Here is a 17,232-nt window from a genome sequence, read left to right as displayed (position 1 = left end):
GTGATAAAATCAACAAACACATCGGGTTTTTGACTTACATCTAGTAGATTGCATGTGAGGAATTCGAGCAGCTTGATGGACAAGCAATACAAGCACAGTGCAGAAATCGGGCGTGTACTGATAAGCCATCAACAACGAGCCAGGTGAGCAGGTGTGGCAACGTCTCCTTCTGTCGCACAACAATGTGGAAATCATGCAGCAGAAGGTTGAGCCAGATAGCAGATTCCTGAGGTGGGATCTGGTGCCGCTTCAGGAGAACCAGGCAGTATTATTGATGGGCCAATTAGCAGCCAGTGTGTGTGTCATCCTTATCCACGGGGGACTCTCTGATAATTAATGAATAATTTAGCATGCCTTTATGTAAATGCTGATAGGGGGTAGAAGTCACTGGAATCCCACATTTCTATTGTTATGGATTTGACAAAGTACACCTTTGAAGCATAGGGGTTCCCCTTTGTTGTGTGCTGTGACTTGTTTTTCAGTGGCAACACTAACTTGGTATATTCTCCAATGAGGTGAAAATGTAATCATTTACCTTAATCAGTTTTTCGCCCTTCAAAGCACCAAAGTATTGCTGAATTGAATGTTTATTTTGCTCGTCTGCCAGCTTGCAGAGCTACGACATGAATTCCAATGAAAATGCATCATAATGAACGAGTCTCAGATTACTTTAATGCTCTCCTTTTTACAACATCTGTAGTTGGAGTGTGAACTCAAAGCCTTATAAAACTCTGCATGAACACTCAAAGAATGACAGTTTGACTATGTGCCTGTTAATATGTTACTCTTCAGAGGGAGATATGCTCTCAGGACTTAAAGGCATGCGATCCTTATTCGAGACATCAAGACCGGAGACACCAAGTGATTGCAATTAACCAGCTGGTGGACATTAAACTAAGATTACTCAGAAGTCCTGAGGAGCAAAACCGAAAACGTCTGATCTCGACTCAGTGGCTAGTCCCTCATCTTGGAGTGCTTTTGTTACTTGCAAGTGGGTGTGATTTTTTATTTTCTTTGTTATCTCCCTTTACCATCAGACTTCTTTTACTGATTATCTTTCTATGCTCAAAAGTCCATGCTACAGGTCTGCAGGAGTTGCACTGGGCCTATCTGTGAAGTTTCTGTGCCTCGCTGTGGTTTGCGGTTAGCTTTATGGTCTGGATTGAGCTGGATTTCAGTTCAGCTTTAACGAGGTGACACTGAACGCTCTCCTCCTTCCCCTCATTGGCCCTAAAAAACCCTTTTAAGGACTTACGGAGAGCTGTCTGTGAGGATGTTAAAATGTCACTTAACAAATCAATGTGCTCATTTGCATGCCAACCGGTGATGCGAGTGTACGTGCATGTGCCCACGCGTGTGTCACTCATGGTGTGGGTGTGTAATCGAATGCACATGTTGCACGCAGGGTGTTGTCAGCGGCAGACTGTTTTCTTTTGTATCGATTACGGATGAATAAAGCAAACACTTGTCAGGTCTGTATATACTGAAATGACTGTTTAAGCACAAGCTGATCAAAACATCCTGAAAACCTCATTCAGTATGTGTGACAGTGAAACATTATGCCTTCTCACATGAGAAAAATTACGCTGCCGGACCGCAGAATTAGTAGTTCAATGGAGTTTTGTTTAGTGAAACGGAATTCTTACTGCGCGTTTCATTGAATCAAACTATTAAATTTGTGTGTTTCCAAGTATACAAAACATAATCACCCTGAACAGACTTTACTCTATTCTTCTTACCGTAATACAAATTTATTATCTCTCTCGTTTCGATTCTTTCTTCTTCCTCCAAGTTCAACAGCCTCTTTTCATTTTCCCTTCTACTTATCCTCTCACTATTAGCACTATTCCTTTTTTCCTCCTGCTCTTTCTTCCAGTCATCTGATCCTCTGGATCAACTCCTCTGGAGTTGCCTTGCCCCGAGGTTGACAAGCACTCTGATTAAAGGGCTTATTAGCTCGCTGTAAATGAGAAGCCGATTGTCATTTTGAAGCAAGGAGAGGAAGCCTGTTGCCAGCCAGGGGAGAGGGGGGCCCCCCAACATGGAAGGGGAGAGAAAAAAAAGAGAGAGAAGCAATGGGTGACGTAAGGAATGAGAGCCTTGGAGCAGCCGCACAGCTAACAAACCATTTCCTTTATTCTCATATTCACACACACCAAGAGAACCCCAGATGGGTTGTGTGAGTTACTTCAGTTCCCCCCCTCCTTCCTGCTCTACTAATTAGACAGGTCACAACTGTGAGAGTTCTGGCTATGGGTCAACGGAGGCACTCGCTGGCAAGTGGAACCTGAAACTTCAACCCCGACTCTCTGCCGCTCACTCCTCCCATCACTCTTATTATCCCTCAACCACTTGAAAAGGAGGAATATCATGTTATGGGGAGAAAAAGAAGCAGAATGAGCAGTGATTGGGAAAGTATCTCCCCAAAACAAACATGTCATGGTGGATTTGATCTCAGTCAGACAAACGGCATTGTGTAGAGACTACAGAAGTGCACTAAGTGGCCCAATTTACAGCACGGACGATGGAGTAAACAATACTGATTGAGGAGTAAATGGATGAAGTAAATGATGCTGAGTCAAACTCTGACGGCAATAATGCTTCGGTTGCTGCCTTTTCACTTTATGCTTGTTAATGTGGAAGCCTGGTTATAAGAAGCTCAGACATTTTCAAATAAGTTTTGTGTTTTAAAATATTTCAAAGAAAATATTTTGAGTGGAATAATCAAACCTGAAGACGACAACATCAAGAAAATGGCTACTTAACAAACTGTCTACTAATGGCTAACAAGCACCTGCAGAGAATCCAACCAGCTGTCCGCCTCCATACAGAAAGACTAACAAGCTAGCAAATACATCACCAGTGCCATAAGACACATCCACAATAGGTTCAAGTGAGTAGAAGCTAAGTCAACAGTCAGAGCTGATTAAGTTAAGGGCCACTGAGGGAGGGGGAGCATGCTCAAAGAGAGAATATTTGGATAGCTGTTGGAGGAGCATTGTTGTCTCTGATGATTATAGAGTCGGCTGGAGGACTGGCCGGTCTTCTCCACATGTCTGAAGGTGTGGAGGCCTCTCGACGTGGAGTAGAGATGATGAGGATGGATGACCCAACTGATCAGCTTGAGAGTAGTTAGCCTTCAAGGAGAGATTGTTACGCTGTCGGGCTGCGTGGAGCTGCAGCTTGTTAGTGTGTTTCTTTTTTCTGTCTGTGTGTGTAATGTATGAAGTAAAAAGGAAAAAGTGTGCCCGCCCCTTAAAGGGCAATTTAATCCAAAATAAGATCAACAATTTGATGGTTGCAGTCTCTAAAATTACAGTAAATTGATTATTTTTGGTGACATCAAATATTTTATGATAGATATCATCAGTTATCAATCATCTGAATCGTATTATGATTTAGAGCAACAATTAGTTGTTTAATGGACTAATTAATCAAAAGAAGGTTTGTTACCTTCTTTTGGTCATTTAAGGTGGTAAATGAAGAGTGTTTGGGTTTTGGACCATTGGTTGGACAAGGAAAGCGATTAAAGACATAAATTTGGTTCTGGGACATTTTTTACACAATCTTTCGACATTTGATGAACTAGTAGATCAATTTATTAATCATGGGGATTATCTGATAATGAAAATAATCATAAGTTGAAGCCCTATTGTGATCTTTTCATCTCATTCTACAAATCCCTTTTGTCCAGATTAATATTTTAAACAAGCTTCAAGTAAGCTTTAAGCAGACAGTATGAAGAAATTCCATTACAAATACTCTGGTAATGACTTCTACCATGCCGTCAACCTCTTCTAATTGTTAATGCTGTTAAAGATTGACCAAACACATCGGCTTTGGACAGGACAGAGGGCTAAGACAACGGTTTCTTTAAATAGAGCAAATGTGACAACATGAGTTTCAGAGGCAAAGAGAGACAAAGTACTGGAGCGAAGGAGGAAAAAAAAAAAACGACTACTAATGCTGCAAAAAAATCATCTCAGTAGATTTTGGCAGAAGTAAGATGCGAGTGTGGAGGAGCGCAGGAAAAGGGAGAAGGACAACATTAGTGAGTGAGTGTGTCAGCGGCAGTAGATCATCCCATTTCTCAGGCTCTCATCGGCCTCCTCCATTACGTCATTGAAGAGGAAGACGAAGAAGAGGAGGGGGAGAAGAAGGACAGGGAAGAGAGGGAGGCAGTGTAGAAGGGGGGACAGCTCGTAAAACACTGAGCACACAGTAAACATGTCTGCCCTTATGCATGACAATACCCCTACAGTGAGAGCTGCCTGACATTAGCCAGATAACCTCCCCTCTGCCCCACGTGCTAGCTTCCCTTCCAACAACAAGGCTCTCAGTGGAGACACCAGGGGAATAGATTAGCGCTGGGCTAACATGGTAAACTGTGTTCTGCTACACGAGGCCATACTGGGCCAGACGACGTTAAGATTTTCACTCACTCAGTCATTCGCGAGTGCATAAGTATATCTCAGCGGTTACTGGCCAGTCCTTGCAGTGGTTTACCTCAGCTCACACATGGATTCCCGCGGGGTTCCTGTGAGGATAAGATGTGGAGGCTTGGTGGGAACGGCCTCGTGCGTGTCCCAGCGGCTGAACGATCAGAGAGTGCAGTGCGGATGAGAGGTGAATGTAAACAGTCGTGATCTGTGACTCTGTGTAGCTGGTGGTCTGAGCTGAGCAGTTATCACATCTTGTGGGAAAAAAGGGGGATACTCTTTCGCCTTCTGTACCCAGCCCTCCCTTTTGTAGACCACACACAATATTTTGAGCACTGGCAATATTTCTTGCTATGCAATTGATCTTATCAGATGTTGGAAACAGTGCCCGAAACACCCCAAGTGTGAAGGCCTGTCAGCATACAAAGCTGACAAACTTTCAAAAAAGGACTTTCAAAGACGTTGACAGCGTGAGTACATAGTCTTTTGGGGGGGGAGGGGGTAAAGGTGATTTTGCTCATATTAATATGACATTTGTCTGTTAGCACTGAGCAGCCATCTAGATGTTTACCTCTGCAGGCAAGATTACTGTGGGGTGAGCACATCAACAGCTGTAAGGTCAAGTGTGAGACGCAGTGAACAGATCGCCATCAAAGTTAGATGTCAGACAGAAGTTTGATTTAAAGGCTAATCACTAACACACAATTGCCTCCTGACCGTTTCCAATGTTTGGCAGGCATTTTTAATACAGTGCCTTCTATTACTGTGCTGAAAAAATGGCTGCACACTTTTCCATGATTTTACATTTCAGGAGTGGGGTTGTTTGGACCACTGTTGGGATTCAAAAATATACTTGTGAAGTAAAACAATAAGCATAAAGTGCAACGAGAGCTGCTTAGACTGGTAAGTTTGGCCGTTGATTCAGAGTAGAATCAGTAGTAATAACATTTTCAGGTTACAGGGAGTATTTGAGTCACTGTTGATTCAATGAGTCATTTGAGTCAATGTGGAGTGAACGGAAACATCAAAATATTTAATAGAGCATCACTTAAAATCTGGGTTTCAGAATTACATTTGACATTTAACAAACTGTGTATGTGTCAAGGCTTGTACTACAGGCTCTGATCTCTGTTGCCAAGGCCTCGCACAGGTATCCAATCCTGTCATAATCTGAGGAGATTTTACACACAATAAGTACTCAGAGTAGCACAACGTCTACTCTGAACACAATATACTGAACAGCATAATGTTACAAAGGATTACTTTTAAGAATCACACAAGTCGTTTTAACTTCGCCCACAGGGCAGCGATGTGTTAGGTACTTACAGTCAGGGTTCACCACATGTGGTCACCCTCTCAGTATCAACTTCTGACCCATCACTCAATTGGCTTTGCCCATTCAACAAGGGGAAAGTCTCTCAGTCTTTCTGTGAGGGCAGTTTAACTGATGTCTCTGTCACTGCTTTGAGTGAGCAGATGCTTTATAAGGGGGGAAACAGGCCAAAAGTAATGTGCTGCCCGTCTCTCCCATGTGTGTGGTTTGCAGGTCTGTCAGCAGCGCTACAAGAGCACAGATGACTGAAAGGAACCAAACATGTGATCTATGGAGAAACAAATGGGCCCTGCGGAGATCAAATGGATCGGAGGACGATTGCACTCCACCTTTCATGGAAAAGAAATGGGCAGTACTTCTTTATGGTTATGATTGGACAAATCAGTGTTGGCAAAATGTTTGTTGCCCTTCACCCCCGTTAAAATGTGTCATTACTTGGACCTTTGACCCTCCTGGCACAGGGGGCACTCTCCTACTTCACCTATTTTTTACGGACTTTTCTAGTCAGTTTGGGATATGAATACCCCATCTTTCTGTTATTTTGTGGGATGATATGGAATGCTTTATGTGCATTTGTTTTGTTGTATAAAAAAAGAATAACAAGGATACCTGTTGCCTCCAAACAATTGTAGCATTTTTGCCCATATTGGTCGAAAAATTATCCAAAACCATCCTAAATTGATTTTTACATTTTAGTTCTTGGGATTATTCTCAAAATAAAAAGGAAAATATAAGATATGTTAACACTTGCATTATAGTTTTTAACAGTGTATCATTAACCAACACTACTTTAGAGTTTAAACCATGTTATTCTGAGGACTTTGTCTCTTGTTTTAATATGTATATCGCAGCTGCTTAAATCTACCACTGGACTGTTCACAGTAGAAGATGGCTGGGCTGCTCTGTATCAGTAGCTCCAGTGAATCCTGGACACACGACAGCGCAGGTAAACAGCGATGTGCACACAAATACACACACAAACTTACACAAGCATATACACAAGATCACCTGCTATCACCGTGCTAATGGTTAGCAGTCCTGAGACGTGAGATGTGGTCATATATAGTGGAATGTCAGAGAAGCTGACAGTGCCCAGAGACATGTAGTTATCTGGTGGAGGAGGGATCAAGTTCTTAACCTCTCCTCTGACCTGCTGGTAAAAACAACAAGCAGCCCCTGATCTCTGTGGCATGCCGCCTCCAAATCCTGGTGTGTTGTGTATACGTGTGGGCGCGTGATGGACAGAGAAAAAGGGAGTGTGCTTTCACAAGCAGGCGTTTCATACTGTAGCTACTTCAGCACAGTGGAGGTGCATGCTTTTTTCTTAGGGCGCTGAGGTTCTTCAACCCCTTGTAAGTCCGTCTAAAATCCATCTGAGCCTCGGCACATCACACCAAAAGTTTTTCAGCTGGAGCCTTTGAGCCGTCTGTGTTGTGTGAGCCAGAGGTTAAACAACAATCTGTGTCGGCGCACGCTCGCAGTTTATCTGTTGCCATACAACACACGTTTTGCTAAACATTAGTGATGAACTATGACATTTCCAACAGAGTAATATAAACCAGGCTGCAGTTTGATGAAATGTTTATATCTGCAGCTGGATTTTTATTTTTTTACCAACCATCCAATTCTAACTCACAACAACAAAAACAAGCTGCCGTTTTGCACAGCAGCACAATCCTTTACTGTGAGAGGATTTTAATGGCCTTTCCAGATTGGGCCCTAATTAGCTGTTAATCATCTAGGGCTCATAACCAGAGTGGAGACAGCAGGCGTGTGTGTATTCCTAAGCGCGTGTGCGCATATTTTGCGTGTGTTTGCGTGTTCGCTCCTGCTGTCTATCCTTGTGTTGCGAGACCATTAGCGGCAGACAAGCTAAAGAGCGCCAAACAGCCCATTAACTCTTTCACTCTTCCTCTCTCCTCTCCTCCATGCTCATCTCTCTCCCTGCAGTACCACAGTTGCCAGCTGACACCCTCTAATGCCAGCTATCTGTCATGACCAGAGACCTGTCCACCCACACGTCCCTCCCTCTACCTCATCCTCGGCCCGTTCTGTCCTTTATGACTCTTGTCCACCCTCCTGTACGGCTTCTGATTCTGTCTGTATGTGTTTTGTAGTACTATGTGGCTGTGTCTATTGAAATGGTAACATTACAGAAGGCAAATTGTTATCGTATACTGACGATGTAGAGTTAAATGATCAGAATCTCTACGAGACATAATCTGGGTCTGTACAGCTTTTTTTTTTTTTAAGTATTTGTGAAAAATTAAGTGTAAAATTTAAAGACTCCTTTATAATTGTAGCAATCAATGAATACTATGTTTTTTTGACCAGCCATTCCTATCAACTTTGATTATGTGATTGCTTAGTGCTTACTATTTTCAACAGACAGACAAATGGGATTGCTTCATTTGAAAAATTGAATTTTTTTTTGTGAATTTCTTTGATGAAACATGAGATTATATTTAAAATCAAGCCGTTTTCAAGGAGTATATTCAAATTAAAGCATATACCTAACCTTGAAAACAAAACACCTAATTTATGTTTACATTTTTAAGACTTTGTAAGAACATTTCATAGTCCAAATTCTCCTTTTGCACAATACTTCTGATTTGCATGTCAAACACATGAAACAAGGATCTCAGAAATGAATCAATCTGACGTTCGAGCACGATATTAATAATTGTACCTGTGGTACATGGATTAGCAAACTCATAGCGTATTCAGTCCCCTTACGAAACCTCAGAAAGTTCCTTTTTTTAACAGACCTCGTTATGTTTCAGTGCACCTACTTGTACACCTGCCCGCTGGGCTCAGCTGCACGCTGGATCAATATCTCAATTTGCACACAGCAGAGAAAGAAACCGCAGACGGAAATTTTATCAGCCTGAAAGCAGTAAATAGGCAGGTAGCTGTGCACGACGAGTCTGGGCCATTTGGATAAGTCTAAATTGCCTCTGCTGTACTAAATTGGGCACAAAGGAAAAGGACCAGAGGAAATTGAGGAAGCAGAGGTAGATGAGACTGGCGCGCTTTAACAGGCAATGAAAAGCCGCTTTGTGCTTCCAGCAGCACAAAGCACATTAAGACACAGATGCTAACAAGTTGGTTTCTTCACGATAACTGTTTGAAGGATTTTTAGTGTATACAATAATATTGCCCAAATTATGAATATTTTAGAGGTGAGTATGCTCTACTTCAGTATATAAAACAATATTTACTCAGAGGAGCAGTTCTATGGATGGAAAATTATACCTACTGCCAAGTAAGATGGCAAAAAATGGTGAAAGCTGTGAAAACCTGCAATAAAAACATGACAGAAGTATAACTAATGATATTTTTCAAGAAACTGAATTCTGAAGTTCTGAATTCCCAAAGCAAAGTTGTTAAATTACTTGTCAACTGTCCACAACAAAGAGCCATCTACTTTAAATTGATATTAAACAAATAAAAACCGCAATCCTCATATTTTAGAAGGTGTGAGAAATGTATTCATGGTTCACAACACTGCAAACAGCATGCCGCCGCGGCCGCCGCCAACACAACAAGCTTCCCCCGAAACAGCCACCTTGGCCAAGACCATGCTGACAGCCGAAGAGAGAGAAGTGTGTGATTAATGATAGGGGCCTGGTCATATCAGCAGGCTGGTTAACAGAGCCCACCACAAGACTACACAGGTCACAGAGCACACCCAGCCTCATCAGCACCCATTACAACTGTGGGCACACTACGCAGAGGAAGCTGTATCTGTGTTTATCGCAAGCATTTGACTGAAACGAAATGTGGCCAGACCAAAGACTTTTAAAGCAACAAAATAAAAGGGATAGTTATTTACATTTGAACCCATGATTTGGTTTTGTATATTTTTTGTTCTTCTTTAATTTGACCCGATTTATCCATAAAGCAAATTTTAATTTCCAAGGACAGCCTGGCCCACGCAACTCTTGAAGTTGAAGATCTAACAGTACGAAGCAACAAACAATTGAAACAGTAAATCTATCCAGTGCTTTTCAACCTTCTAGAGCAGCACAAGGTAATCTGATCCAAAGAGTTACCTTGGTTTTCCAGTCTAATGTGTGTGTGTGTGCGCGTGCGTGCGTGCGTTCGTCTGGAAGAGGAGAGATCATCTACAATGAAAATATGACAGCAGGTCTGACAACATCCGACATGCATATACACAGAGTATTTCTGCTTTGGGGCTGAGCAGGCAGAAAGAGAGGAGATCAGAAACAGGATACCCTCATCATTTCTTTGCACACAAAAACCCAGTTTCGATCACACACACACACACACACACACACACACACACACACACACACACACACACACACACACACACACACACACACACACACACACACACACACACACACACACACCACACACACACGATATGCGTGTGTGGACAGAGCACAGCAGACGGAGAGATTGTGAGGTGGATAGGGAAGGGAGGTGAGGTGATGTTGGATCACTCTTGCCAACACAGCAATCTGAGAGCCGGGGCAATGTCGGAGGAGCGGGAGGCTCAGGTAACAGGAAGAACTGTGAGACGATCAGGAAATAACACTGTCTCTTCAAATTAGCATTTCCAGCCGAAACAGGAGGGGCAGAAACCTCTGGCAAGACTTCAGTTGGTCTGGGCCGTGTGATATATGAGGCAGAGACAGAACTGTGTGGGTATGTTTACAATGTGTGTCAGTGACTTGTAGACACTACAAATAAAAGAAATGTCCATCTTGACTATAATAATAACTTAACACTTTATATTGACGCCTGTAGAGCATACAGTTCAACTCTCACAGTCAGTAAGAAACTGCTAATTGTTAAATTTTCTGCTGTTCAACAACAATGTATGATTTCAAATTTGTGAATGTCCGTCCACATTTCTTACCAGGCGATTGATGCGCACAAACTCCTCCGGGCTCTTGGCCCAAGGTGGCAGCTCCACATCGGAGACTACAGTGCCGTCCTCCATCACTCCGAGGTTGTAACTGTTGGCGTTGACAAACATCTCGGGGAGGTAGTAGAACTCTGGGATCAGCTCCTGCATGGGTACAGCACAGAGACACATTTAAACGTACAGGTCAGGACTCATCTTTGGGGTAAGATGACTGACTACTACTTTTATATGTGAAATGCTTTTATAATGTAATGATTAAGATAAAAAAAAAGGCATGAAACAATCCTTTTTTTTATCACAAAGTGTTTCTGGATCTTTTAGATTCCTTTAGATTAATCTATAAATGTTATGTGTTATTGTCTGTCCTGTTTTATGAAATTAGTCCCTTTTACATGTTATCCCTCGGATTCACCTATAAATAAAATCAATCACTGAATCAATACACTCAAAAAAGAGAGATCCAAAGCCCTGCCCTGGCAAAAAGTTTTAAAAAAAGCTTCTACTCAGATAGCCTTTTCATGCTGAAGTTTTTACATAGAAGATGTTTTGCATGTTTAAAATAAGCTGAGCAACAACCTACGCATACTGTAGTTGTACAAACAATCAGATGAGCGCAAGAAGCTTGAATCTTTGTTTTCTGAACTTTTGTGTTTCCCACCAAAGAGCACTTTCATCACATTATGTTTGAACTTTCCGAGCACTCAGGACTCTTTCTGAGGCTACAAACTACAGTAAAAAAAGTGATGATATGAACATTTTTTTAAACAGTGTTAGCATTTGCTGCGGTTAAGAGTTCATCTAAAAAGCTGACACAGGTTCAGTTTTGGTTAAGATGATAATGCTGAATGAAGGAAGCCAAGACGCTTCTAGACTACAGAGGGCTCACAGAAATGACCAACCGGCCCCAGTGAAGCGGTCAGCTTTTTGGAAGTCGTGAATAGAGAATTAGGAGAGCTGAAGAACAACAAGGTTTGAGAAACAGGTTTGAGTAAAAGTAAAAGAGGGGCTCTCTGTATATATCCACTTGTGAATATTTTTAGAGATTGCTTTGTGTGCCTCTGTTATGACAGATAGACTGTTAGACAGCAGTATTTACTAAATTGTACATTTATTCCTGGAAATTACATTTCTGACTGCTTGTCTGCTGCCCGAAATTTGTGCGAATTTGGCCACTACAGAAAAAGAAAAAAGAAAAAACTCTGAGCGTTCACTCAACTGTGGTTTTTCACTGTTCAGATGTACTTGTTTGCTATGTTTGTATCTTAGCAGCAGAAAAATGGTTTCTATTCCCCCCTCTCCCACAACAAGAAAAAGTCACGGTCAGCCAAATTCTTTCCTGACTATGATGATTTTATTTGGCTGTCCTAAACAACACAAAGTATTTTCAAACTGGTGGATACTGAGCAGAGATGCAGTTATGACAGGAGCTGTAACCCCATATGTTTAGTCATTCGTCATTCTTAACAAAGCAGAACTCGCCACAATGAGAGTAAATATTGAGACTGAGTTTGAGCCTTAAAACATGTAGATGAATCCATACTGAAATCCTAAAAAGGATGGACCAGAATGTCTCTCAATTCTTGGCTGTTAAATGTAAATAGTAAAGAGAGAAGAGTGTGAAATGTGATCTGTAAACTTTTGACATTAGAAGTGATAATATACTGTTTTTTGTTGTAATATATGCTTTTAAGCACCATGCATGGCTTTATTCATTATCACATTGGGAAACATTTTTGCATAAAAGGTAAATAAACACATACAAGGTTTATGTTAGCATTGTATTTTGCCGTCAAATGAACTGATACTATAAATATGTACTCTGATAGCCGTAAGGTATGATTAGTGGAACACTGGAGTCTCACTACAGCATTTGTTTTGGGATTTGATGGTAGTGTTACTGGATGTAGACAAAGCTCCTGTGACGACGAGTGCTGACTGGTCCTCTCGAGAAGGACAGAAAGATACAAACATGTTGACAGTCTGACATCAGAGATGAACAGACCAGCGCCAACACCAAGCTGACATCCCCCTACTGTCAGGCAATGCTGACAGCATGGAAGCATGCAAATACTACGAGCTAAAACTTGAGCCTGAGTAGAAGGTTTAGTTGTTTTTTTTAAAGCAGATTTTCAAGAGCCAACATGCAACATGCATCTCTAGAAAATACAAATGTATGAACTCAAATAATAAAATGATCCTTTTGTTTAAGATTAACTGCACAACACATCCACCTCTCATTAGCGGGGTGAAAACATCCAATCAAATGAGCAAGCAAACACACAGGTTTAAAACAACACAGCACTTCCTCACTTCTGAAACCTCTTCACTCCACAAAACCTGACCTAAAACTAAAGGTCAACCTCTTAACGAGTCCTCCAGCTCACCCAGGTTCACTGGCTGCAGCCCGCTGTAAATTTAAGCTAGAGGTGGTGGGTTGCACACACACACGCACACACACACACACACACACACACACACACACACACACACACACACTAACAAAACCTTGAGGGCTTCGCTCCCCAACACTCAAGCCTGCCTTGCATGGACCATTATGTGCAGTGGCCCCTTTGCTCCGGCCTGGTCAGAGGCCAGCCCCTCTGATCCCCAATCCTGTCCTGTCATGGGTCACTGGAAGGGGCTCTGGCCTCTGGGCTCCTCTGCTACACTTCCACTGTTGCTACTTCTAACCCCTCCACTCTTCCCTCTTCCCCCTCTGATGCCTTTGGGCTTAAGCCAGGGGTCAGGGGATTGGGGACTGGGGGTCATGCTAGCGTCACCCAGGCTAGAGACACATTGAATCTGGGTGTTGTAACCTATTATCACCCCTTCTTTACCAGTGGGGTATGAAAACACTGGGGCGTTTGGCCTCTGGCAGGGACAGAGGGTTGCTATCAATGGCTCCAATGCAAAAGCTAAATGGTGTACTTAGCATACTAAATTGATACATCTCATCCCTAATTCCTCTTTTGCTTAGAACAAGAATATGTGCGTCGAAGTGGATAAAGTCGACAGACGTTCATTCAAAATATGCAAAAATTCAAACTGAACAAGGAAACAAAGTGATGTGGACCAGATTTCCCCTTTATTTTGATCTGAAGTTGAGTTCTCACAGTTTGATCCACATTGACAGGTCTAGACCGAAAGAGCAAACGAGGGCTCTTGTTGGGCTTTCGCAATCAAGCATTGGCCAGCTACGTAGTAACACAATCCATATGTTTTATCGGTGGGGATGTGAGGGGGGTGGTAAACGCAATCAAGCGTCAAAACCCCCAACACCACCGCTGTTCCCCCATCCAGTGACCCAGTGCCAGGAGACCAAGCAAAACCCAGCTTTGACAGAGAATGTCTGACTGTAGTCATAAATGTTTTAGGAGCGCAGTTAAAGTGTACACTGGGGGTTCGAGGGCCCTCAGTATGAGAATGACCTGTGCTGTTGCAGGGCAGATCCAACAGCTCAGCAGAGTTTGGGGGCCCAATGGGCAGGGATTCAAATCCAGGTTATAGCTGGCTGAATCTGAGACAGACGGCTCGGACAGATGAGGATTAGTCTAACGCTTTGATCAGAAGACCAGGAAGCTTTCATTGCATAGGGACAATGATTGGTAGTGACTGGACATTACTCTTTTGAAACCTTTTCTTCTTTGTCTGTAAAGATGCGGGATTGGGATTTATTCTCTCCTTTATCTTTTTTAACTTCTAACCTTCTTACAAGTCATCTTAAAAGGAAAGATGGTAACTTTTTTTTTTTGGCAAAGTATTTTTGTATCATGTGTGAGCAGGCATCAGTGTGTGTAGCGCACCTTAACATCAGATGTGTCTCTCTGGCAGTTCCTCCAGGCCCGGGACACTGAGGAGAAGGTGCGGTCAGCGTGGTCAAACTTCCCTCCTTGGAAGTTGAGAAAAAACGTGGTGAAGGGTTCCTGTTTGGAGAAGAAAACAAAAAGAAAACGGGGTGAAATCTGACTACAGGATTCTGTTGCTGTACATTGGCACCAGCTATAGTGATTGGAAAACAGAACCCCTTGTTGTGCGATAAAAACATGCAATAAATGCCTATGTTTGTTTATGATGATGTCAACAGATTTACACCAAAATCTACTCTTTTAACATCCTCTAACAAACCGGAATCTTAAAATGAACAAGTGAAATAACAATAATCCCAGTGAGCTACTAAAGCCAATACACTCCTGCTACTGATGCATTTCTAATCATGTATAATCTTGTTAGGACAGATCAATAGCTGTCTCTCTGACGCAATAGCCCCCAAGTGACATGGACACAATATGCTGGGCCACAGCTACAAAATACTACTGTAGATGGCTAATTAAGTCCAGCCTGAAATGACGTAAGCCTCAATTGTTTAAAAAGTGGTTTTTAACCACATGGTATCCAATAATGCTGTAAAACCAACAGAACAGGATTAAGTGCAGGGTTAAGTCCCACAAATAAACACAAAACACACAAAAACTGTTCACATTTATTGCACAAACAGTTTTCAGTTACTCTCCGATGTTAACTTTGGTCTGTAAGCGAAGGTTTCTGGTAAAGTGGCTTTAGAGTAAAGCCAGCTAATGATGTGCAGGGATCAATGAGGTAACTCCACTGGGAGTCACTGAGACAGTGAGCTACTGGGACAATAACAGGAGAAAACTGCACGTTGGAGAAACTTAGTAACCTCCCTCTCCCTTGAGTGCCATATGGAAAGATTGATGGCATCCATTCAACAACGGTATCGAAAAGCGAGCACGCCGGTGCACCATGCACACTGCACATATTCTTCAAAAGCAAATCACACATGATACTTGGTATTCCTCAGCTTTGCTTGAGGTTAACATTTTTTTCATGGCAGACATTTATTTCCAGGGCTTTTGTTGTTGTTGTATTATTATATGGTAACAGCAATATATATTAAAATCGTGTGCAACAACAAATGAGAAAGATTCATGTGATGTAAGATTCAGCATACATTTACTCTTAATTTGATATAAATGAATGTGTTTCTAGAAAGCAGGTGCGTAATTAAGAATGAATTAATGAACAAATGAAACTCCGAAAAGCATACAATAAATTTAAGTGTTAAAAAAATACATTAAAATGCATTTGATGAATATTTCAAAAATGCATATTGCAGCTAGATTTAAGACAAAGTGGAAGTGGGGCCTTTTTACAGCCAGTGTATGAGCTTCTCATTTGTATAAGTTTATGGTAATATTCTGGACTACACATATGCATACAGAGGAGAGTGTGAAATGTATATTGTGTTGAAAACCGTTAGCATTACAATTGATAATACATAATATTTTCTATAGTCTTGACATGACTTTGTAACACAAAACAGGGCTTCATTCCTCACTGAGTTGGGCTGGGTGATCCGGACTTAACATAATATCGCAATATCTTTTGGCTATACCCCGATAAATTATATATATCTCAGTATTTAGAAATCTCCTTAAAAGACACTAAAATAAATGCAGGGGACCAAAATCAAATATCATATTATTTTTGTTCAAATATCTCGATTGATAACTATTGGTACTTTTACAGAAATACACATAAGAAGAATGAACACAATGACATTCCTGAGAAATAGTCAGTTGTTTGTATGCATGTACTTATGTGTTATATGATTTTTATAAGACTGCAATAAAAATAACACACAAGTACGTTGCAAAAGATTTTGAATCGAGAAAACATTTTAATATTATGCATGTGATTATATACATTGTACTTACCATACGCAGTAGCCACATCAGGGTGAAGCTGGAGGTGGAGTAGTGGGTGCCGTAGTGGAACTTCGGCACTTGATCATCCTCCCACGACTCATATCGGTCTGAGAAGAATGCCGCCCTCTTGGGGTTCAGGGCACCGATGGGCTAAGGAGAAATAAGAAAATAAAATGCATTTTAACGGATGTAAAAAAAGTGAGAAATAACCTGCAACTTCATTCAGCTGCTGGCTGACATAAAAACAAAGATGAGCACACAAAAAGAAGACAAAGATAAGTGTGTGCTAGCAAAGGGAAAGCAGGAAGACATTAGTGAATTTTCCTGTGAATACATACAGGGACCACTGTACTATATAACAGTTGCAAGGCAAATGAAGCTGGTAACCTTTGTGCAATCTCAAATGAATATTAGATGATGTTTCCCTTCAGACAGAGATCAATCCTTTCCCACAGAGTGCTTTTTAGAGGCTGTGAAACTGAGCCCCTGCAGCTGTAGTCTGTCAGAGGAAACTAATGTGCTCCAATGAAAGAGTGCCTACTAGGAATATCAATAGCAAGGCAAGGTTCCTTTAATTTCTACTTTTATTAATCTGTAACTAATACACTGGTCACCAGCCCTATTTGTAGACTGGAAAAATGGTTAAGTTGCATTAATTTTCCATCGCTCTGCAAAACCAATAACCCCGAGCTGCACGGCTATTATTTAAATACTCATTTATAGAAATCACTTTCAGGCTGGTTCAATTTTTATTAGTCTTCTGCTGGCTGCGCCTCATTCGCTCAAACCCCCCTTCATCTCTCTCCCTCACACACACATACACAATCAGAAACA

At 41.6% G+C, this 17,232-nt stretch overlaps 1 protein-coding gene across 7 annotated transcripts in view; it reads right to left on the bottom strand.

Moving 5' to 3' along the window:
* The window catches only part of lrba (LPS-responsive vesicle trafficking, beach and anchor containing), a 194,049-nt gene that overhangs the window by 30,544 nt on the left and 146,273 nt on the right, over nt 1-17,232 (bottom strand). For all 7 annotated transcript variants that reach the window (XM_030426003.1, XM_030426021.1, XM_030426031.1 and 4 more), the window contains 3 exons: nt 16,408-16,548; nt 14,476-14,595; nt 10,664-10,816 (listed from right to left, as the gene is read on the bottom strand). In XM_030426003.1, the coding sequence (XP_030281863.1) occupies nt 10,664-10,816; nt 14,476-14,595; nt 16,408-16,548 (414 nt within the window). The remainder of the gene's footprint in view (nt 1-10,663; nt 10,817-14,475; nt 14,596-16,407; nt 16,549-17,232) is intronic.

Source organism: Sparus aurata, chromosome 1 (genome assembly GCF_900880675.1).
Source record: "Sparus aurata chromosome 1, fSpaAur1.1, whole genome shotgun sequence".
Taxonomy (NCBI): domain Eukaryota; kingdom Metazoa; phylum Chordata; class Actinopteri; order Spariformes; family Sparidae; genus Sparus; species Sparus aurata.
Note: the sequence above shows the minus strand (reverse complement) of the source record. Positions and strands in the feature narration are given on the sequence as shown.